At 34.5% G+C, this 23985-nt stretch overlaps 2 protein-coding genes across 7 annotated transcripts in view; both read right to left on the bottom strand.

Annotated features, from left to right (window-relative positions):
- LOC128166319 (dynein axonemal heavy chain 3-like) overlaps nt 1-13822 on the bottom strand; it is a 33790-nt gene extending 19968 nt beyond the window's left edge. For both annotated transcript variants that reach the window (XM_052831416.1, XM_052831417.1), the window contains exons 1-37: nt 13574-13822; nt 12403-12501; nt 11975-12158; nt 11742-11838; nt 11469-11625; nt 11105-11294; nt 10922-10997; nt 10519-10638; nt 10198-10323; nt 9842-10037; nt 9532-9711; nt 9271-9413; nt 9039-9144; nt 8701-8879; nt 8475-8568; nt 8277-8367; nt 7985-8175; nt 7531-7762; nt 6823-7034; nt 6451-6542; nt 6225-6339; nt 5750-5920; nt 5279-5541; nt 4903-5104; nt 4407-4613; nt 4102-4216; nt 3677-3872; nt 3259-3367; nt 2873-3163; nt 2657-2748; nt 2347-2548; nt 2076-2228; nt 1719-1941; nt 1472-1602; nt 944-1360; nt 439-600; nt 152-277 (exon numbers count right to left, since the gene is read on the bottom strand). In XM_052831416.1, the coding sequence (XP_052687376.1) occupies nt 152-277; nt 439-600; nt 944-1360; nt 1472-1602; nt 1719-1941; nt 2076-2228; nt 2347-2548; nt 2657-2748; nt 2873-3163; nt 3259-3367; nt 3677-3872; nt 4102-4216; nt 4407-4613; nt 4903-5104; nt 5279-5541; nt 5750-5920; nt 6225-6339; nt 6451-6542; nt 6823-7034; nt 7531-7762; nt 7985-8175; nt 8277-8367; nt 8475-8568; nt 8701-8879; nt 9039-9144; nt 9271-9413; nt 9532-9711; nt 9842-10037; nt 10198-10323; nt 10519-10638; nt 10922-10997; nt 11105-11294; nt 11469-11625; nt 11742-11838; nt 11975-12158; nt 12403-12501; nt 13574-13594 (5961 nt within the window). In that variant the 5' untranslated portion in view covers nt 13595-13822. The remainder of the gene's footprint in view (nt 1-151; nt 278-438; nt 601-943; nt 1361-1471; nt 1603-1718; nt 1942-2075; nt 2229-2346; nt 2549-2656; nt 2749-2872; nt 3164-3258; nt 3368-3676; nt 3873-4101; nt 4217-4406; nt 4614-4902; nt 5105-5278; nt 5542-5749; nt 5921-6224; nt 6340-6450; nt 6543-6822; nt 7035-7530; nt 7763-7984; nt 8176-8276; nt 8368-8474; nt 8569-8700; nt 8880-9038; nt 9145-9270; nt 9414-9531; nt 9712-9841; nt 10038-10197; nt 10324-10518; nt 10639-10921; nt 10998-11104; nt 11295-11468; nt 11626-11741; nt 11839-11974; nt 12159-12402; nt 12502-13573) is intronic.
- Nucleotides 13823-15108: 1286 nt separating this feature from the next.
- Nucleotides 15109-23985, bottom strand: part of LOC128166318 (ras-GEF domain-containing family member 1B-like) — a 36751-nt gene continuing 27874 nt past the window's right edge. For all 5 annotated transcript variants that reach the window (XM_052831412.1, XM_052831411.1, XM_052831413.1 and 2 more), the window contains 14 exons: nt 23018-23119; nt 20129-20218; nt 19930-20007; nt 19357-19587; nt 18992-19078; nt 18527-18592; nt 18341-18409; nt 18112-18207; nt 17853-17996; nt 17601-17741; nt 17336-17488; nt 16803-16869; nt 16586-16658; nt 15109-16439 (listed from right to left, as the gene is read on the bottom strand). In XM_052831412.1, coding sequence (XP_052687372.1) covers nt 16421-16439; nt 16586-16658; nt 16803-16869; nt 17336-17488; nt 17601-17741; nt 17853-17996; nt 18112-18207; nt 18341-18409; nt 18527-18592; nt 18992-19078; nt 19357-19587; nt 19930-20007; nt 20129-20218; nt 23018-23119 — 1416 coding nt within the window. In that variant the 3' untranslated portion in view covers nt 15109-16420. The remainder of the gene's footprint in view (nt 16440-16585; nt 16659-16802; nt 16870-17335; nt 17489-17600; nt 17742-17852; nt 17997-18111; nt 18208-18340; nt 18410-18526; nt 18593-18991; nt 19079-19356; nt 19588-19929; nt 20008-20128; nt 20219-23017; nt 23120-23985) is intronic.

Raw genomic sequence — 23985 nt, 5'->3', positions numbered from 1 at the left:
TGAAAACAAAATAAATTCATCATTCATAAAAAGCAAAATCATACTTCATAAACACATTTTGCAATCTTTAAAAACTTGTTTTTCCAAGACAATAAATTATTGTTTTCAGATAGTACAGTTTGAATTTTTCCCTGTGTTAATGTTTACCGACCTTGGCTGAAGCTGGAATAGCCAGCGTGGACTTGTCAATGGTGTCCATCCAGTCGCACCAGCTACCACTAGCCTTTTTCTCAAAGCAGAAGTCAAAGATGGTGGCTCTCTCAGGAATCATGTTGCTCTGCAAATTACCAGTAAGAGAATCCAGTACGTTAACATATGGGTTATAGCGTATAAAAGATGCAGAATACATTTTGTAATACAAACAAAAAGTTTTTTAATGCACAAATAACATAGGGAATATGGAGTAAGAAAATAGTATACTTGTATTATAGCTCTTACCTTTGAGATTTTACAGCTCTTTGGTTTGGGATGGTTTGCATCAGTGCCATTGACAATGTTTCTGAAATAGGCATCAAACTTTTTACGAGAGTCCCCATCCATTGTTCCTCCCACTGTCCAGATCATGGAGAAAAGAAACAGGCCCTGCATCCATAGGGTGATCTGAAATCACAGAGAAGACCATCCAGTGCAAAAGTCCATTGAGAGGAATTACAAAAGTTTTTAGAAGTCTACACTTCTAAGAAGTTATTTCTGAATTATAGAAGAGTAAACATGATGTTAGTATTATATTTAAGATTTAAAATGCTAAAAGGATGATTAAACTAAAAATAAAAGTATTGAGTTTAAGTTATTAGTTTAAGTTATTAAATAGTATTTAAATATATATTGAAATAAAATGCATACAAAAAGTACAAAACTTGTCTACAACTTGGGCATGTAAAAATAATAAAACAAGATGAATATTTTCATAAAATGAGTTTGCTACTGAAATGTTATGGAGTACCTGTTGATTTGATAGAGCATTTGGATTGGGCTCGTCTCCCTCTGCAGGGGTATGCTCCAATGTAGTCCTAATCTCGTCCTGCAGACAGGTATAAAGTCTCATCATGGACTGCACAAGGTGCATCTCTGAGGCATTGACAAACAGTTTACAATTGTGCCGGATATACTCCAGGCAGGGATCAACCAGCCACTCAAACAGATCGTTGATCATGTCTCGGTTCTCCTGTGACAGTTTCTCTGGGAGTTCGTACTGCATGTAGGATTCCTTGAACGGCCTCCATCCCATCTGATGGGGCTCCAGATAGATCATACCGCAGCGGCTGACTGTGGCTGGAGAAGCCTGCTCCAGATCAGCTGGCTCAAAAATCAGATTCATTTTGTTGCTCATCTGGATGATCTCTCCACTCATCAAACAAAGCTGTCAAAATATTGCATCATCATATCAGAAATTTATATTTTACATCATTCAGCTTCTCCTGTCATTCAGAAACAGAATACATTCTTTATAATTTTAGGTGATGGGCTTTACCTTTTTGTTGTCGTCCAATACTGTGTTCATGTTCTCAATCCACACAGCATCCACAGGGCCATCAAACAGAATCCACTTTCTGTCCGTGTTTGGATTGCTGGCATACTCACGGAAAGTATTGGCTAGAACACCTATAAACCAACATAAAAGAACATTTCATATCCCCTATAGATAAGTTTTACAAACCTTGATAAATGTTTCAGATCTAGAAAGAATAGAATGATGTTATGAATCTTAAAGGACTAACCATCAGTCCATTCATGAGATACTGGATCAAAGCATCCATACAACTGGCCCATGGTGATAGCTTTAGGGTTGATAATTCTGTAGACAGTTTTGAATTCCTCATACAGTCCTGAGGTCTGTAGGTCCCCTAGGGCCTCAGCAAGCACCTGGTATCCCTTTGTTTTACCTCCCAGGGGCTCTCCCACAATCATCAAGCCGTGACGTACCAAGATCATTTCATACACCTAAAAGTCATCATAGTTTTTAAATTTTTGTGCAGATACTGTATCAGGTTCTCTTACAAGTATACATTTTTTAATCTTTCCAGGAAGCGAAACTATTAAATATGAATATTAAAAAGAATAATAGTCCAAGGTACCTGAATGATTTTGTCCAAGAACCATGGTACACACTGTAGTTTCCTCTTCCTAGTGTTCTCTTTCAGGGCCTCCATAAATACACCGTAGTCTGGTTTGGGGCACTCCACTCCAGGGAACAAGTCAGAGATGATACCTTCAAACAGAGGCACATCCTGAAACAAAAGATCACCACATTAAAAATTGTCAGTTCATTTCATTGAAAACATTAGTTTTTAACCAATTTCTTTGCCAAAGGTAAAATCAATATTCAAGACATTAGTTGATTCAGACCTGGGCCAAGAACTTGGGCAGATTGACATCCATAATGGCCTTCAGAAGCAAGACTGGTTCACTTTCGTCTGGCTGTTTCAGTTTGAGATTTCCAGCAGCAGTTAAGACTGATTTGACAGCTCTCATACCGTAGTCATAGTGATGTTGTGAGGACAGCTGCTCAGAGCACAGTTTGTAGACAGCCACAATCTTGTTGGCCAAACTAAAAGGATAGAATAATGAAATAACCAAAAATTTTAAAGTGGAAGAAAGCAATTTTTCTACAGCATTTAATTGCATATATATAGTATAGACAAATTGTAGCACTGACCTTCTAGCATCAATGAAACCCATGGAGTACAAAGAAATTTCTCCAATCATTCCATAGTCTGGAACCATCATAGCCACTGTCCTGAACAATACCTGCACAAATACAAACACTTTTTGATCAAAAATCAACTTCATTTCTTTGCTAGCATTCATACTATATACAAAAGAGGTCAGAAAGACAGCTCCAATATTATTTTATTGTGTTCAGTGTCTGTACCTTGAGATTGTCTGGCAGCTCCTGTCGACCAGCATAACCTGGGTTCATTGTGATGAAGAGAGTACAGGTTGGGTCCAGAGAGAGTTCTGTCCCCTCAAACATGAAGCGCTTCAAGTGAGCAGCCACAGCTTGCTGGATACTGGCAATCTGCTGGGCGACCACGGACAACACCTCCAGCTCAATTCTGTTGAACTCGTCAAAGCAAGCCCAGGCACCGGCCTGTGCCAGACCCTTGAAGAATTTGCCCATGGCTTTGTAGTCCAAACCATCTGAGCAGTTGAACACCACACACTGTGTAAGGAAAAGGATAAAAAAAAAAAAATATCAAAAGATAAAAACATTTAATAGATAAAATCCTACTCCTTCTTTTTCATCCTTTCACCTACCTGTTTAGCCACAGCTTTGGCCAGATCTTTACAGGTCTCTGTTTTGCCTGTTCCTGCAGGTCCCTCTGGTGCACCTCCCAGATTTAACTTCAGGGCTCCCATCAATGTTCTGAAAAATCAAAATGTTTATCAAGTGACCCAAGCATGCTTGATTTTATCATAATGATTATGAATGTTGGTACATGTAAGAAAACCAAAACTACAGTCAAACCTTGTTATCTCGGACAGAGAAAAATTTCTAAGATATCTAAGGTTTGAGAAACAAAGGTAAAAAGTTAGAAAAGAGCGGTTGGGATTTTTAAATATCACTTTGGCATATCCATGGTATTCGAGATACGTGAGTTTGAGATACCAAAATTTAATTGTAATATTAAGTAGATTAAGTAAAAGAAACGAGACTGATCTCCAAAGAGCATACCTGTAACACCTGTCCGTTAGAGGTGTGATGACAAGACGTCCAGAGTTACCCAGGTACTCATAACCATACTTGATATCTGTGGTGATCATACGCACAATGACATCATTCTCCCAGTAGTAACGCAACTGTGCGAGCCACATAAAGTCATTGGGATCTGTTACTTTGGCTTTTGCCATTTCCTTAACTGTGTCTCGAGCTGAAACAAAATTACTTTGTAAGTGTATAGTCACTGATAAAGCTATACTCCAATTGTAGCAGATTTATATTATCATGGGTAAGAAAAAGTGAACTAATTACAAGTCTGTCCTCATAAGATATATACTGGAGCATGATAAACTCTTCAAATGAAAATATCTAAATATTTATTGTTGATGCAGCAGTAAAGTTCTCCTACCCCCTTTGACCTGAGATTAACCCACACTTACCATGTACATCAATGACAGTCAGTGCTCCTAAGGTCACTCTGTGTCCGGACTCTAGCTTTCCTCTCACCAGCTCGACAATCTGGTCAATCTGACCATTACATGTCAGAAGATATTCCTACAACACAAATAATCCAAAAAAATATAAAAAATTCTTTCAACAGATCAAAACTTAAAATGATCAAACAATTATAATCAAGGTTTTTTAAATTGATAAAACATTATTTTTTTTCCTTATGTGTTATATACCATAAATGCATATATATTTATATAATGTAAACAAAATGAAGTTAATAATTCCCGCGTACATCGAGCCCGCCTTTCTTCTTCATGGCCTCGGTGACCTCCGAGGTCCAGTAGATGGAGCTGGAACAGATGACCACCTGACCAGGCCACTCCAGCACCCAGCGGTTTCGAGGCGTGGATGTGTACGCCTCGTTTGCATCCATGATGACCTTCCTCAGACTGCTTATCATCACATCCTCCACCTGCAGAAGCCACTTCTCAACCATACCCTGGAAATATAAGAAAAGAATGGATTAAACACAAAAACTAAAACTTATCCACTTAAAATGTCACATAATAATGTGAATTTTTGGAATAAATTAATTTTGTGGGTGATTAATTGTATGAATTTTTAATTATTGAAAGGTTTATTCAACTGTATATCTAATTTTGTGGGTTATTTTTTAATAAAGACTGTGTTCATGATTTGTTTGAGATAAACGTTTGTTGAAGAGGGATATGAAGTACATAAAAATTGAGCCACCATATTGAATTATGCCACAGTAACTTAACACTTGCCTTTGCTTTGGCTGGAATGATTTTTGTGTTGTAGGGCACAATTTCATTTTCAGCTGAAACCATGCCAAGAATCTCCTGCGCATCATTGAAGTCCAGTCGACTGATGCCCTCAAAACATTTTTTCAGGTGAGGCTGTACTCTCATTGGATCTTTAGTCTCGGACAGAATTTCCAATAATTCATCATTGGACAAGAAGAAGAATCTAAAATCAGAATCCAGAGACATTTTCAAAACCAATTCTACCTTCAAAATATGGAACCAAATAAAAGTATTTCATCTTATCCTGTAGAATAAAATACATATATCTATTAGTTCTTCAACATATGATTTATATAAACCACAATTTACAAACTTTTTTTATGTCAAACTAATCTACCTTGGGAAGTAGAGACGTTTTTTCTCTAGATATGCATTGAGTCCCTTCTGAATTTCCTCCAGCAAGACATTGGCATCACGGAATCGACTCAGCATGTTTGGCTGATCTGTGGCCACCAGACAGTGGGTGTCTTTGATGGCTTCTGTCATGATGTCCCGCCAGTAGCTGTCCACAATTCCAAACTTACGTCCCTCTTCTGGCATCTGTGCCAGGATATCCTCAGAACTGAAGATGGGTTCCAGGTACAACCAGGTGGCTTGACACTGAATGAAGTGAACAATGAATATTAAATCACTGCTACAGGTATAAATATTTTCACTGACTTTATCTCATTTTTTTCTTTTATAACTATCGTACCAGTTATTGTCACAATATGCAGTACTCTTGTTAAGATAACAATAGCTAATATACCGTAATGTCAAAAACAGATGTAACAATATGTGTATAAAATGTTGCTTGCTCTCCTCTCACCTTAAGCCACTCATCTAAGATATCCTGCATGGAGACAAGTTTCTCTTCCCATTCTTTCATTTCCTGCTCAAATGGTTTAATGAAAGGAGATCCTCTCATTGTCTGGGCTTTCACGATGTGATCATCCAGCAGCACCTGGATCTCATCCGGAGCAGTCAGAATGCACACTCCCTAAAATTCAAAAAAAGCTTGTCACTATAAACATAATTTGCAAAAAAACTTACTAAAATTTGAAAAAATTATGTAAATATGTTATAATCTTTGTTTGTGATAGTCATTTTCAACGATTTTAAAATTTTCCAACAGCAAACAATACCAGATATAATTTTAGTGACTGTATTTTTTTTTGGCAGTTTCAAAGTTATAAAAAAATTAAGCAAAAATTAGATCATCGTAAAAATAAACATAGGGTAGTTCTTTCTTCATACATATACTTCAATGTAATATTTTAATTCTTGAGTAAGAATGATCTTACAGTTTCTCTGTATGGAATCATCTCAAACATCATGTCCTTCCACTCAAGCTTCATCTTCTCCAGAGCCTTCTCCAGGGAGTGCTCCTTGGCAGCCGCAGCTCCAATCTCCTCCAATCTGCAAATGAAGTTGATTAAAGTTTCAGGGGGAAGGGGGTATTTTAATTTCAAAAACAAAATATGGTTTCCATTTGACTTTCTTTAATAACATTTAACGCTTTAAACTTACCTTGCAAGGTGCTTGGCCAATCCAAACTCCAGCATATTGTTCAAAGAAGTTTCACCTTGTGGTTTGATGTCAGTTCCAACAATTTCACTCATCTTAAAAATGGCAAAGAAAATACATTATTTTAGTACTGATACATGTATTCAAAAAATGCTTTTTTCTCCCAAATATTAATGGTTCAAATCATCACAGATATTATGAAAATGTATTATATTGGATCGAAATACAATGTTCAAGTTCATTATAATATTTTTTAAATGTATTCTAAACCTCATCTTATATGTACATCTATGGAATGTTAACAACTGCTTTAAAAACAAATGCTTTGAGATGACCATTTTTTCTATGGGTAATTCATCACCCCTGCTGCCTTACCATCTCCCAATGCCTGTCCCTGATGCCGGGGTTACAGATGGTGTTAAGGATGGGCAGGTGCTGCTTGAACTTGTCCACCTTGTTCTTGACGGTGTCGGCCACACGGCGGGGCCCTGCCTGGTCACTGAACTGCTTGGTCAGCTTGTACATGGTCCTCCACATGTCTCCCACCTCGTTCTCTATCTCCTCGGAGTTCAGGTTCTGGAATGGTCCTAAAACAAACAGACCCTTTTAATGTTTAATCTTGTAACTAAACAATACAAACTAGAGATCTAAAGTTTTTATATTTCTCTACCTGCCAAATAAAATTTGAGCACAAATTCTTTTTATTGGAGCACTACCGAATTCAGAACTGAAGCTTGCAAAACGAAATATAAACAATATTAAATGTCAATACTCATCTGAATAAAATAATGCTTGCATGGACTAAGAACCTTTCACTCATTTACAACCTAGCAGTTAGTATGGCCAAAAAACGAAATTTTAAAAGATTTGATAAAGAGAAAAACTTAATTATCTTTTGCTGACATAATCTAAATATTCCTGGGTCCGTTTCAATATATGGCAATAAAATTTATCCACTCAGCAGTATCTGATATAATTAAGTGGTGTTTGTTAAAATAAACAATCAATTTTGGAGGCCTAAAATTTCCTTTTAAACCAGTAAAATATATCTTCAAGTTTGACCTCCAGTGGTAGATAGATTACCATTGAGCCATTGTTCATGTCTCTGGTGGAACTGGTAGGCGGTGTTCCAGAGCCTCTCATAAGGCTCCTTCAGTGTGAACATGGTCTGCAGGTTCGGGAAGGAGCTCTGTTCCCACTCAAGCAGCTGCTCCTCTTTGTTGATTTGTTCAAGCTCATCTCGAGCTCTCTCCAGATTCTCATTGATGGTGGCAAGCTGCTCTGTGTTGTTTCTCATTGCCTCCTCTCCCAAAAACTGTTCAAATGATCAAGTAGTTTTTGTTACACTCTTTAAATCAATTGATGGTGAAATGAGATTATAATCAAGGAAAATGCATTAACAAAACCACTTATTTGCTATTTTGTTATGAATTCTGAGTGAGACTGATATCACGTTACCAGACCCATACTTTAGGCTACAGCATTAACTCTTAATCTATTTACCATAAAAACACAAAGTAGTAAGATTTAAACGTACCTCTTTCTTTTTGAAGGACTCTACTTCTTTCATGTAGTCGTTGAGTTTCTCCTCAAATGCCTGAGTTCTCTTCCTGAGGTCCTCCTCGATGTGATCGCGGCGGTTAGCGATTCGGGAGGTGGACAGCTCAAACACTGTCTTAATGTGATCTGGCCAGTGGAACACGGTGCTGTTCAGCTTTATATCCTCAGCTGCAAAACACAGTAAAGATTTTGTAGAAGATAAAAGTTTATCCATAATCTACTGAAATATTTCTTGCATTTTCATGAATTCAAATCAAGTGTGTCCTTACATGGAAAGATGGCATAGTCGAGCAGGAACATGAGTCGACTTGCAGCATCTTCAATTTCATCCTTCAGCTTGTAGACTGTGACATCAGAGGACTGCAAAATACACAACCCCAGTCAGTCCAGATACTGATTATACATTGTATCAACATGACAGTACAACCATAATCTGGATTCAATTTTTTTTTTTCAACAGAACTCACTGTTTTGAGGTATTCCTGCAGTCCTACTATTTCCTCTGTAGTATCAGGAACATCACTAACTTTTTCTGCCATTTCATCATAACGACGACAAATACTGTATATCAAAATGTTTTTGTTAATAGCACACATTAATAACAAATATGAAAGAGACATTAACATCCCAGTCAATTAAGAAATATATAATTTCAGACAATTTCAGACAAAAAAATGATCATCATGCAATTACCCTCTGTTTAGTTCCCTGTTTTCATCCACTTCAAATATGATGAGCCTCTCTTTGAGACGCTGGGACCTGGCACCCAGATCCTGGTTCAGGTTCTGACAATCCAGACAAAACATGCTGAGAGGGACGGTAATTCTTAGCAGCGAGATCTCGTCCTTCAAGTCCTGGAAACTGTTGATTTTCTGTAGGAAAAAGTCAGGTAAGCATGTTAAATGTTCAGCAATAAAATAGAAACCCTGGTGAAATCAAACACTGTTTGCACCAGCTTAACAATTTTTTTTATATGAATTGAAATGTATATGAAATTGTTGGTTTTTGTTATATGGTCTTTTTGTAGTTACCTTTTTGAAAGCCTCAATAGAGTGGGTCTCTCGCAGGAAGGCCGATACATCCTGGTCAGCATTGTTGTTTAGAAGATCTGAGTATTTCTTGTATGTGTTGAGATATCTAAATGAAAAATTAAAGATAAAAATCTTTTTAAATTTCCATACATTTACCACTATGAAGAACTTCAAATACATGTATATGATAAAAATTGTAATTGTAAATATTAAATAATATGATTTGAATTACTTTTGTGGTCCCACGGTGTTGTGTTTGAAGATTTCCATAGCCCTATCTACATAGTCTGTGACCAGGCTCTCCTCAATTTTGACACTGCGGAGCAGAAGTTTGGGAGTGGCAGACCTCATGTCTGGGAACAACTCACATTCAACCTAAAGGAAAGAAAATTATTTTTCAAATCTATTTTAGAATCAAAGATCAGTTTATATGTTTACTCCAACTTGTTAAGTTTCGATGAAAAATAATATTCATCAGCTGTCAAATACCCACCCTTGTGAGCCCCTCTCCACTAGCGATGATCTCAGAGAAACATCTGAGGATTATGTCTCGGATCTCCCTGAATGGAGGATCAAACACAATTTTGGGTTCCTCTACCCTCAGTTTGATAATCATTATTTGTGTCTGGACATACTGTAGTTCGTCAAACACATCTCCAAACTCATTGCCCTTCTGTAAATGCAAAAGTCAAATACACAAACTTGATTTCAAAATTTGTAAGTAAATGCTAGACCAAAATCAGGAGTAAAACTTCATTGATAGAAAATCTAGGAATTTAAATTGTGAATAAAGTTTGACTGACCTTGTGGATGGCAAAGAAAGACAGGAAGTCGGCCAGTGAGTTGATGATCATGCTGCGGAGTTGAATGGACATCAGGGCAGCCACGCAAGCAAAGAACTCCTCCACCAGCTCCGTGGAGTCATCCGCACCAGGTGGAACCAGGTGCTGCCACAACTCGTTCTTATCCAAAAACACTTTGGCACAAGTAGGAATCCAGCTGATAGAAAGATGTACATTTACATTTGTTAGTTTCAATATCATTTTTTTTTTAAAGTAGCATAAATCTTGGGAATTCTTTTTTATGCATTGTAATAATCTAGTGCAAAGAATTTTTTTTACTAATGTATCTTACTATGTAAAATTAAACAATGACATACTTTTTTCTGAGCACTTCATGTGCATCCCAGCACTGTTTCTTGATGAGGGATTCAAATTCTGATGGCAACAAGGGGAGATCAGCCTCCATCAGTTCCTTCAGGTTCACAAACCTCAGGTCACTAAATCTGGAACAACAAATTCATTTGTGAAACATCACAATGGCTGACATTTTTCCTCTAAAAACTGATAACAAAAGAAGTTTTAGGCTTAATGTTCAATATTTTGATTACATAATACTAAATCAAGTATTCAGCTTCATGTACAGCTTCATTTCACAAGTAGTTTTTCATGAAATCCTTGAAATGGTGCATTGAACTTACTGGTCAAACCATATATTTTGCAGCTCCAACATGATAGGGTTTGTGATAAATAGATGATTTGTGTTGTAATCCTTCATGTCTATATAGTTTCCATGCCATGGAAGAGGAGCTCGCACTATCCTATAAATACAATAAACAAACCATGGGTGAAAATAAAAAATAAGATGACAATGCTACTCTTAAGGCAAAGCCTTGATTTTCAAAGCTATTAGATTTTTTATGCATTGCGCATTTATAAAATTGATCTCATTTTTAAAAAAAGTAGCCCACCATTTAACCATTTGTAGATTGTTTTTGATAGCTAATATGGCAGTTTCATTTCATCTCCATATGCAACTCAACATTTTTAATGCACCATAAAAACCATAAACTGATATACAGTAATTAATAATATTTTGTATACCTTTGGGGAAAAGGCAATGGTGTCCATTCAATGTGAAGTCTTTCTTTTTCCTTGGGATCCTTCAAGATGTAGTCAACTAAAATTTCAAGAACAAATTGTTAAAAAAAAAGACTAGTGTCTACAAACAAATTTGACAATAACATTTCAATTGTCATGAAATTATCTTTCTCATTTTTGCTTTACCTATAGCTTTCCTGAGACTCAATTCATAGTCATTGTTGACCTCTTCCAAAAGCTCATCATTAAGCCATTTTAATTCAACACTTGTGCAGAGTCTCTCTGGAATGAGCATTTGGACACTTTTCATGACATCTGGGTGTTGCGGGGCAAGCATGGAACGTTTGATTCCTTTCTCAATGTAGTAATAATATCTCTGTAATTAAAAAAACCCACTTACAGAATTCAAAACGATGAATGACTCACCAAAAAATTATTTAACAAGTAAATTTACATTTTTACAGTAATATTGGTACGTATCTACAAAGATTTTTGAAAATTCAACAAGTATCAACTTTACAAAGTGAAGATTTGGTAGCTGAATTCTGACCTGTTCGTCTCGTTCTGAGGGAGTTCCTGTGGCTTGAAGCACTTCATCCTCAATTGCCCTCATGATGTCCATCTGTTCATTTGGTGTCATTGGCCGACTGGGTGGCAACTCTTGAATGTCTGGCAGGACATCATGTCCATTCAAGGTATAGCCATTCCTGTAAATAAAAATATGAACAAAGATATATTCTATAATATCCAAAAATTTACAGAAAAGATAAACATAAAGACATTGATTGACAAATCTGAAGATTTAAAACAGTTGTTAACTTACTTGTCAATGCCATTTTGCCCATTCATGTGGCTTTTATCAGCCACTGTTTTGCTTCTAGTAAGGCCATCTGGTTTTCGGGGACTTTTTAATGCATTCACTTTATTGAAGAAAAAAAAGAAGAATGATTTAAATAAATTGAATATAAGTAGAGAAACCCAAATTAAATATTAAATCTGGTATCTATGAACTTTACTCCAAGTATTTATATATAAATTTGGTGATTATAGAATTACATTTGGTTTTGGTTCTCGTTAGCTTTGGCAAATCTTTTAGCTTGAGATCACTAGCACTTGGTGTATAGTTGTTCGCTATGGATTCACTGGGGGTCCTGTGAAATTTTTCCTCCTTGAATGGGGCAGCCAGTGTCCAGGACGTTCCCTTCATGATAGGAGGGTGTTCACTGTTCCTCAAGACAATCTTAAACAAATGCAAATAAACATATAGCAATCATATACCAAAGCAAACAAAGATATTTTTTTTTAAAAAAGAACACGAAGAATTTACTTAATGATAGTGATACATGCACTTATTTAGGAAGTGATAAGAAAAGTACTGACTATCAGCTGAACTTCTTTTGATTCATTTATTTTATATCTAATCCATTTTTTTCCATATGAAATAATGATTGTTGACAAATAAAGCCAAAAATATAACAGTGTACCTTATACAGATCTGAGGGTTCCTCCACATGACCGGGTAGAGGAGGCAGTCCAGGGAGTCCCCTAGTTTTACTGCAACTCTGAACGGGAGTTTCCACATACTAAAAGTAATTTAATATTCACTATATTAAAGATCTATAGATACGATTTATTCACTTAATGGTATTAGACAAAAGTTGACAAATGGAACTCTCCTCCACCAAACTAATAATATTTATGCAATAATTGTACATATTTACAGAACTACACATGCAAGATTAATTCCATTTTGCATTCACAATTGGAAAGGGTAGTAAATCCTCAACCATGTGGAAAGAAATATACAATGCTAATATATGTGATATAATAAATGTAATTAATTTGGCTCTGGTTTACATATGTTATAACATGCATTAAGAACCCATTCCTGTGGCTTGAATCTAGATAATAGAATCTTTATTTTTTACCATTTGAAATCGTCCAGGTGAAGACTGAAAACAGGTCAATATTAGTGTTATGATCAAATAATTGTATGTCACATATTGCTATAATTATACTTGATAAACAAATTTAAAAAAAGGTTTTAGACAATATACAAATGCAAATCAAAATAATGTAGGTCTGTCGCAAAATTTATGACAAATTATCGGAGTGCTGTGGTTCTGCTCAATCAAAATTTGTGTACATCAACGTGCATTACAAAGATAGATAAATATATGATATATTAATATGGTACAGATTGAGTTATGGTTTTGAACTCAGTAAAAATTTAACTTATATTTTTTTCAAGAAAAGCCTCTTTTTTCAAAATGACAAGTTGGGTAAATAAAGTTACAGTTAACTGAGTGTTATGATTCAAAATAATCTTTATGCACAATGTAAATGATCATGTGCATGGTTTGCAATGAGTCATCTTATTTCACAACATTCTAAACTGAACTGGAATATTGGCAATGCTGCAAATTTATAGAAATAAATGGTTCTGTAATAACGACTTCTTGGCAATATTACAACAATGTGACTCAGTTGAATAATCCAATGCAGGTATCAGCAAGCAACTGTAACTGCAAAATGCCATACAGCATTGTTAAAAAACTATACTGATTCTTGTCTTTGACAAAATTAACATATAAAACAATGATATATAATTGTATTATGTTTCTATTAACGAAAAACAGCAATATGACCCCTCACCTTAGCTCTTTCTAGCGCCATGTTTACGTTTTGTTTGGTGCAAACTGGCGGAATCTAAGCTTTTCCTGGTTTGATTGAACTGATTAATTCTTTAATCCAATATATCTCAGTTTCTCCCAGGGGAGAAAATAAGAAACACTGCTCGGATGAACTCAGAATCACTATTTTTCGGCGTTATTTCACGCCACTTCGTATATTCATGTCCTCCATTTTCATAAGCAGCATCCGGGCGTTAGTGTTGCTAGGAAAATAACGTTATCGGATTGGCGGAAAATCAAAGCACTCGGACGCTTTGATTCGTCTGTGTCCTTAAAGAGTTTGATAGTATGAGCGGGATTTATGAAATTTTATTATAAATTTCTAAGCTAATCTAAATTAACACAAATTCTCTGCATTTTCAACGCTTTGACATGACCGATTGGTTTACTTTTTAACTTAGTTTAACACGAAAATACTATTGTTTACTTTAAGCAGTCTAATGAAAGCTTATTAAAAGACATTTTTTGTATAAAAAAAAAATTATAGCTGATTTAAGCAGATACATAAATTACATTTTATTATGTCTCTGTTTTAATTAATTCATATATTTTTTCCACTGTTTTAATTTATGGATTGATAATTTATTTTATAAATTGAAGCATATTGAATCCACTTTTACAAAAAAAATATTTAAATTATGGCAAAAGATATTTAAACTTCCTACTTTTTAATTCAGATTCAGACAAATATAAAATGATAATAATATGATGTGTACAATGTAGCTAGCTACAATGCTCAGAGATGTTTTAATAAAGTTATATACAAATATGTGTATGAGTTTGATATGCTTCCATTAATTGCCATGTGGTTTTGTCCATGTATTTTTTTTATGGCGATGTAAGTTATTCTTAAAAGTCAATGGAGTAACAATCGATCATGTAAAGAGTGATTCATTTAAAATCAATGCAGTAAGTTTCTTTTTTTCAAGTATATAGCCTACAGGTCATGCTTTCTGTTTCTACCAAAACCTTATATAGGTACTGCTGTCTGTATGAGTTATCAAATTAAAACACTGTATGTATGCCTCCAAAGGTCTTTGATAAGTACATAAAGTAGGATTTTAAATATTTAATTGGTGGTTGATAAAGTCATTCGGTAAATGTTTTGATTTACCAAGCATGCATGGATACCAAATTTATAAATCCATGTATAATCCCAAAGTAGGAAATGAGAGTTATTGCCCTTTCTGCAGACTGCTATAAGTTTCTTGTGTTTGAAAATGTTTTTCAAATGTTCATGAATTGTGTATTTACTAATAGTTTTATTTTCAATTGCAGGGTTCAGTATTACCAGTTAAATCTATATCTTAATTTTAATTTTGAACCGATATCAATACAGGAATATACCATGGCGATGTCTCCACATCAGTCAGTTGCTTATTTAGTCCCACGTAAGTGTATTTTTCTTCACTTCTGCTTATAGCCTTTGGCCATAAGAAAAATTTCCTTCATCAATTAAATCCATCGCAGAATCTCAATAAAAAATACAAAAATCAATAGATTTTTAAAACTTTTATTTCAATAATTTATCAAATGAGAGATTCCAAGTATAAAAGAATTCACCCATTTTTCATTGTTTTCATATGTACAAATTTGATAACAATACAATAACAAACAGAAGTTCAGTCTGTAAACCATTTAGTCACAGAATAACAACAACAGCTGAACTTTCTCCACAGAATTCCTGGACAACCTCTCTCTACCAGGAATGCTTGTTTCTCTCATTGCACTGCTTGCTCTGCTTAACAGCAGAATATATAATATTATAAAATATAAATACTTCTTTTCTTTGTCAAAATATAAAACAAGACAATTTCTTTGGACCAATGAATCAATGTTTGAATGAAGGTGAACAATAATAATGGTTAGTGTTTTTTGGGTGATAAAATTTCTGTATTTCAAATGGTCATTTAATGACAGGATGACGGTGATAAAATCAACAGTGACTATGACATGGTTGAGATCAATTTGTGCCCTGACCATTCAACTTGATTCAAGGCTTGTGTTTACCACATATACTGTGAAACAAATAGCACATTCAATAAATAGCACTCATTAAATTAATTCAGAGACAAGTATTGAAGAGTACATCAAAGATGTGGTCATTAAGTTCCAGGGGGAGAAATATTTGGTAAAGTTTGCAAAGATAAAACTATAAATCCAAAATTTTGTATCAAAATAAGCAACAACAGGATTGTTAAAAAATATGGTATGTACATTAAACATCAAAATATGTGCAATTTCATACAGTACAAACTCCCAAATACAAAATCAATAAAATAATAGAATTTCATTATGTTTGAAATGTTTTTAAAGAAAAATACTCTTTCCAGTAAAAATAATGCCTTTTTTCTGCAAAAAAATCCCCAGTTTTCTTATTGTCTTTCATTATTGCCAACGGCCATTTAAAAATTCAAATGTTGCAGTTTAATATCAACATAATAAATACTGTGAATAAAAAGAAACAGTATCAACACTCAGGAAGTTATCTCCCTTGATACGGAGTCTCTATGCCCTATTTATGAGCTGGACTGTCAGTTCTCTCACAGTTCTTAAAAAAGAATGTCAGCCTTGATTGCATCAATCACTTTGGTGAAAGAAGAACAGTGTCCTTGACATTTTTCACTCTCGGTGTGGTCCCATTGATCGATCAATCAATAGATTGATTGCGGAACTGCATGCTGATCGAAGGATGCTGACAGCAGATTCGTCACAGAATGACTAGGAAATTGGACGTCAGCCAATGGGATGGCTTGTCTTATCAGGAATGTAGAAGAAGGTCCCTACATCATTGTAACAGAATTTCCTATCAAACACTTGCACTAGCTCTAAAAAAGAAGAGATTGACCATTAAATTTTTGTTTTCATGACAAATTGGAACACTGTTCCACATTTATAACAGAGTTTTTGCAAATCAAGTAGAAGAAGTTGACAAATATTTATATAGCAAATTAACATCACTTTGTACACTTACTTTAACTGTTTATGTTTTTCTTTCTCAAAGCTTTTTTCTGGAGCCTCACATTCAAATGATGCTAAGGCTAAAGCTATAAATAGAAGAAAATGAATGTTTAATATATATACCTACATGTATATAGCAACATGAAAAAATTTTAAGATGTTTTTTTTTTCAATAACTGAAAAATCTAATTAATTCATATATGATCATGAAAAAAAACCCATTAACTTACTTGACTCTGAGAAGACAGGTGATGTCAACAGGTAATTGATAACTTTGTCGTTCTTTGGGAATGGACACTAAAGAAAGACCATAAAAAAAATCAATTAGCATTTAATCTTGCAATGGCAGTTTTATAATGGGTATTGTCAAGTCTCAAAATCGATGACACTTGAAATAAATGAGCATCTTAAACTATCTCTCACATAAATCAGACTATCAGCAGGTGTTACATTTGCCTTATTCAAGGAAACATGTACAGGTAATTTGTTTTAAGTTTACATCTTCATGAGATAGTGATCAATTGTTAAACCTTTCATTACAATGTGAACTTAACAATGGACATGTGTATATATCCTCAGGGAACACAAGAAAACAACATTATCTTCAAATCTAGCACAGAGATAATCACAAGTGGAGATTAATATTTCAACTACAAGAAAAATAAACTGCCAAGGACCATGACAAAAAAACATCATCCTAAGTATAAATGCATTGCCATATTGATCTGGACATTATCTACTGATAAAATATGTATGACCCTACCTCAGCCTGTTGCCAGGTAATGAAGTCTGAGATCTGTTTTGCCAGCTGCCAGAATTTCTCAAAGTTGATATCTCCATTAGGAAGCTTATTGGAACAACCCTCATTCAGGAAATACAAGTCTTTTACAAACAAACTAAAAAATGGAATGATGATCTGGAAAGAAAAAAAAAGTTTATTAGGAGTTGTCTCCCTTAAAACACATTTTTTTCTAATACACCATATAATTTTGTCAAATATACTCCCAAGATCTGAAGTAAAACCTCACCTTTTCTTCTTTGCTGCCTGCCTCTGCACCCTCAGACCTCCACATAGCTGCCTTCAGACATGAACGATAGATTCCAAAGTTACTTGTGGGGTCCATTTGGTGCTCCAAGATCTCAAATTTGGCTCTGTTCACTTTTGACCACTGTAAATAACACAGATCCAAACTCCATTATAACAAATGTCACCCACTTGTATCAATTAAACATTTCACCAGATGATTTTCAGTTTTAGCAATAAGTTCTATATTACTTACCGTTTTCTTTAACCTTGACACCCAGGTCATATTCATTCCGGCAATGATTGCCATCAGGGAGTTAAAGTTGCCCATGTTTATGCACTCTTTTGCCACATCCACAAAATACTCTATGATTCGAACCCGGTTTTTCTTCTTTAAATGCTGTAATACAAAAAACAAAATTTATAATAATCCATAAAGTTGTGAGTCAATGTTACTTCATGGCTACGTTGAATCTTTGAAGAGTGTATAAGTGTACATAGCATAGAAAACTTACTGAGCAAATTTCTGTTGTGACAAAATAACTAAGTCGGTTGAACCAATGTACATAGGCTTCCAAGTTACTGGTTTTCTTCATGTCATTGTATGTGGTCTGCAAAAATAACAAGCAAAATTTTAGATTTTCTAAATAAGAGAGTTTCTGCATGGATCTCTTATGAACCATTCCTAGTGTTAGATCTCAATCATCCTGATTTTCTGTGTGAGAATATAAGCAGATGAATTACCTCTTTTGTGTTGGCTTCTTTAGAAAAAGCTTGAACAAATTCTTCTGGACCAATGTGACTTAACCGATCCTAAGCAAAGGAAAACAAAATAATGTGTTAAAAATCCATTTTAAACCTGAGATTTCAATTTAAAAATTGAGATGAATTTCTCATGAACAAGAGGAGGGTTTATTTATTTAAACTCACCAGCTCTATGTGAGTCAGTTGCTGTGCTAACTCGAGAGGACTTGGACAAACCTCCATTATATCCGTCTGTTAAAAAAAAAATTAAAATAAAAATCATTGATGTATATAAATACAACAGGTTGTAAATTTCAAAGGCTTCTCCCGGTACAATGACTCTACCGGTACATTAAATAGTCGTTAATATCTTTCATTGATAAAAGTTGATGAATTATACCTCGACCACATTAATTCAAAATTTCCGACAGGTACATGCATGAACTTTAAAAAGATCTCTTTACCTGTGCTTTTCACTTGCACTGAACACAAATCTTATCTGATGTTTTGATTCGTATTTCTTTAACTGTTCAATTGATTGATTTGCAATTTCCGTCACATGCACCTCCAATATCGCGGCAACCTGACGTTGCTTGGTCAACATGCTTATTTCTCGTGACTCACTGAGAGTGACTCAGTAATAAAACTTACCGTCGGCACTTCCTGAGTATTGGATCTTAAAGTTGCTTCGCTATTCCATCTCGCTAACTCTTCCTCATAATTTTGCAGCTCATTCAACTGCAGGAGAGATAGAAATCAATATATACCAAATGAAATTAAATGATCTGTTTTCATCACACCAGAAGTAAAGGAGACCCATATAATATCAGCTTTTATTTTCAAATGACCAAATCAATGAACTTGAAAATTAATGTTAACTTAATTTAAAATGGACCCACTCCATATTTTATAGAATTATAATTGCAAGGTAATAAATGGGACAGGAATGTTATTTTTGCAAAATTTCATGAAATCACTAGACCTCATCGGTAAATAAAAGCAGATGAAATACAAACCTTTTTCACCAAGGAATGTGTAATATTTGTGACATCAGGCCTAAGTTCAGGGTAAATTGCCAGAATTCGTTGTGTAATCTCTTTCAATTTCTTCATCATTCTCTCATCCCGGAAATCATATGGGAACATGTCTGCCCACTCACTTAGTAGCTGGATTATGTTGGGACCAAATTTACCCAGCTTCTCTTTCCTTAATTCATCCTCAGACAGATTCTGCTGCAGGATGCAGACCTACATGATAAAAAAGTAAAAATCTTATCCTGGCCAAATGTCTACTGCTCACCAACAATAATTTCTATTAATGCTTTATGCACTTTCTGCAAAATGCTTTTTTGGGTGAATGTATCATTACAAAGTTATGAAAGGAAGATGAGAGCAAGAAACGAGAAAGAAAAAAAATCTGGCATATTTATGACCGCTATGGTCAGCTAACCAGAGACATTCAGTCTCAAAACTACATGTACTCCTGATCTTAAAGTGACCTAAATGTTTTCTTTAGCTTCCACATTCCTGATGAAAATATAACTGATCCATCATTTCCTAAATGGTAAAAAAAAAGATGGTGATATTTACCTGACAAACTTCACTGATCAGGTCATGGGGTCGGATAAACAGACGAGAGCTCAGCAAAAAGGCGAACACATAGGTTTTCTATAAAACAACAATAAAAAATAGAAATGTTAAAATTCACTAACAGTTTCAGTGTTCAATCAACAAGTAACAAGATACAGAGGAGAATATCGAACTGAATTGCAGGTGATATATTACTTACATCAGGATTGTACTCATCAGTGGGAACTAAGTGTTGTATTAAAGCTTCCATCGATCCTGCCATTAGTATACCATCAGCAAATATCAAGGCCTGAAATCAAAAAATACAATTACGTCACGAATATCAAATCTCAAGGTGGTTGTTATCCACAGAAACGAGATACGTGTGTATTAATTGATTCTCTGCAAAAGAAATATAGAAACCTACAGCAGTAGTGTTCTGTTGTCAAGACCACACAAACATAAAATGACATGCTTAACCACTAACTTTGATTTTAATACTCCAGACCAGATGATTCTATGTTCTATAAATATATATCATAAGTATACATAGGAATAGAATTTCATCCTACGTGAAACTTACAAGTGGATATGGTATTTCCCTGAAACTATAATATTTATATGACTCATCCAAATAAGGCTAAAAATTTACATCTCTTTAGAAATTAAAAAAAAAGCAAACAAACAACTTACAGGAAAAGATCCTTTACAACACTTAGAAAATTTCTTTCTTAGAAATTTGACCATCTTGTATGTTCCAAGTGAAGCATCAATAATGCAATGCTTACTGTTCTGATTAATTATTTTCATTAGCATTAAGACCTGGCACCTCTAAGTACTAAAGCTCATATTGTGATTACTAATCAAAAATACCACTAAATAAACATTATGTATATAACTTAACTGTAAATCAAAGAACCCCTGATGCTAGAGTGAACTATTAGTTTTAAGAATAATTAACACCTGTATGAATATATCTTTACAGCTTTTCACACCTCTATTTATGATGACAATTAATTCCAGTTAGGTGCTTAATACCATTTTTTATTATATCTATTTTCAGATCTTTATTAAATATTAACTGTCTTCTTTTGGTATACAGTAAACTTTATCAAACATTAATTGTACAGTAAATCATAATTTGAATTAATTTTTATTTACCTTAGGTTTTTTAGTAATTTTTGATTCCAAACAATTAACACACATAAGTCCTGTGAATAACCAAAAGCTGAATGTCTAGAAATAATAATCACCCATCACATTTACAGGTAAAATCACAATAAGATATTTCCAATACACGTCCTATAGCAACGAATGCTTGCTAAACACTAAACACACTTCTGGGTTGCTGCTTGCTTAAATACCACCTCGATCATCTTTGCGCCGCGCAAGACCGCTTTAGAATAGTAGCTGCCAGGCCACCAAAAACAGGATATAACTCTACAGCTTCTAACAACTTTGTTTTTGAATTCATTCAAGAAATTTGTCCCAATTAATATACGGAAACACTTATTGAAATTGGATTAATTTACGGTATCCTTACCAATTTCCAAATCGTAGTATTTCCTGAGATAAACTCTTGTGAGGTAAACACACAAATTTCACCAATAAGCAACCTCCACTTTAACTTCCAGGATATTGAAATGAAGGGTTTTCCTTTTAAAATATTGACTTTGTTGCGACATGCCCACACAAATCAAAGTTCAAGTTATCAATAAACTGTTCTACCTGGTTTGCCCTATCAATGAACAGCTTAACAGGACTTGTTGAAACATTATATCTTTGAGGTACATTTGTTACAATTAATGAAATCAAAGAGTTTGTAATTTATTGATTTCCTGTGCAGTGTGGACAACACCTATTAGTGATCTGGTGGCCTCAGGGTGTAAAAAACAGGTACCTTGTAATATTTGGTCTTGTTACAACCTCAGAAAACTACATGCTGTATTGATTACTAACCCAGTGTAACTGCATGTTATGTAATCAATACTAGTTTGTTACAAACTTCAAAGGTGATTTTCCTTCAATAATTAATTATATATTTTGTGTGTACTAAGAAACTTCACATGTTGCTATTAATCAATTGACTATGACATAATGATATTACTAATTGAAGCATATCATTTACAAAACCCAAAGGAAACATGAGCAAAAAAATTCTGCTCAAAATTGCAAAATTTCCCTTAATTTTCCAAAACCTTCTGCTACTCTTCACTTAAATAAATCCCTCTACAATCAAACCTGAACTTTTTAACCTGAATTTTTTGAGTCAGAACAAATCTCATCCTCCTTTTTTTCTTCCATGGTAACAGTTTTCTGTGGGTGGATTAGGGTAGTCAAAAGGAGAGGGAGGGGTTCATCATTTGTGGGATCAACCTTTAGCCGGGACCTTATTCAAAATGAAAGGCCAGGTAGCATTGGGTACAGGTCTGGTTTCAGCAAATTGGACAATTATTAACATTTTCTGGTTCAATTACTTGACACTAGTAGATTTGATAAGGAGAATGTTAACTTAAAAGAGGTAAGGGAAAGCCATGACACTGGTTGTAGGAGGAGTGTTTTGAAATATAAACTGAATAGTCTACCACAAGTAACATCAAACTGTTGGTACATGACATCCACCGCATGCATGACTTCCAATCAAGAAGATGAAACTGGAGGATTATTTTTAAGACTACATTAAGACAGGAATGAACCCTCTTTTCATTTATCAAATTGATACAGTACTTATCTATGTAATACAATATAGAAAACAGTGTGGATGAAAAATTCATTATGCTGCATTAATTTCTTTGAAATGAAAAATAAAGCTGACTGCATGCGACTGTATCACACAATTAAGATCTCATATTTACTGCCATTAATATTATTGTTCCTGTAACCTCAATATATAGGTAACATTACAGCACACAAACTGCATGTGGTTGCATGCAACAACCAGGTCAATTTTCACAGCTGAGTTACAAATAAAGTGGGTTATACAGTAATGAGGTGGTGTGCTGTGTCTGGGAGGGAGGGGGGGGGACAAATTGAGCACTTCAATTGACTACTGCTTTCTGACAAACTTCTACATGTGTATGTACTAGTAGTAATTTCAACATGGGCGTACCTGGTCCTTGGAGTAATGGCTGCATGTGTTGTTGTTGTTATTCCCAGTCTGACTGTGATCAAGCATCTGAGAGAAGCTGAGCATCTGGGGACTCACGGTTTTCTGTCAACGAAAAAACCACCAAAATATTTATAAACCATTATAAACATTTAAAACATCATATATTTCATTTTATAAGGTACAAATACTAACATTGCATCCATGTATTACACTCAACAAATAAACTCGTCAATTAAAATGATTCTTTTGAAGATGGATATAGAATGAAAAGTACACAAAAAAACTAAATTCATTGATTTCTCCAGATCAAAAGTCAATGATATTTTACCGGAACCTAATCGAACATACCCGGTACTGCTTTTTTTATGTTTGCAAAGATCATATTTTTTTATGATTAATTTGCTGGAGGACATTTATTGGGATATATGGTTAAACCTTTTGGAATTAAAGAGCAGCCTTGCCCGATGTACAACAAATCTGTAACACTTGATATCTAATCTCCATCTAACCATTACCATATTTATCCATAATATCTCGCATCAAGAAGGGTGTTAAAAATACCCTAAATCCGATCAAAAAATAAATACTACATGTATTGCGTCAAATGATCTAAATATGGATACCCTTTTGGAGCAGGAATTTAAACAACCAATGAGATATTGCCAACAATTGATCTGACGTTACAACTTATAAATCAATTAATTGGGTTACTAGGAAGTAATGACATCAGAGCAGACTATTTTCATCTGATTCCATCATGAAAATACTTCACAGCTTGGATGAATTATTAATTCAAATTACATGTTCTTGCAGTTATCATAATTACATTTTGCACAAATATAGCCATGGAGACTCAATTGATCCCTATGGACTCATTACAATGTGCCCATATAAGATCTTCTCTTTTCTTCATTTCTGATTCTCTTCTTTCCTTTTATGTCAGTGTTACGATGCCAAGAAACGGAGAT

This window comes from Crassostrea angulata, chromosome 10 (assembly GCF_025612915.1).
Source record: "Crassostrea angulata isolate pt1a10 chromosome 10, ASM2561291v2, whole genome shotgun sequence".
Lineage (NCBI taxonomy): Eukaryota > Metazoa > Mollusca > Bivalvia > Ostreida > Ostreidae > Magallana > Magallana angulata.
Note: the sequence above shows the minus strand (reverse complement) of the source record. Positions and strands in the feature narration are given on the sequence as shown.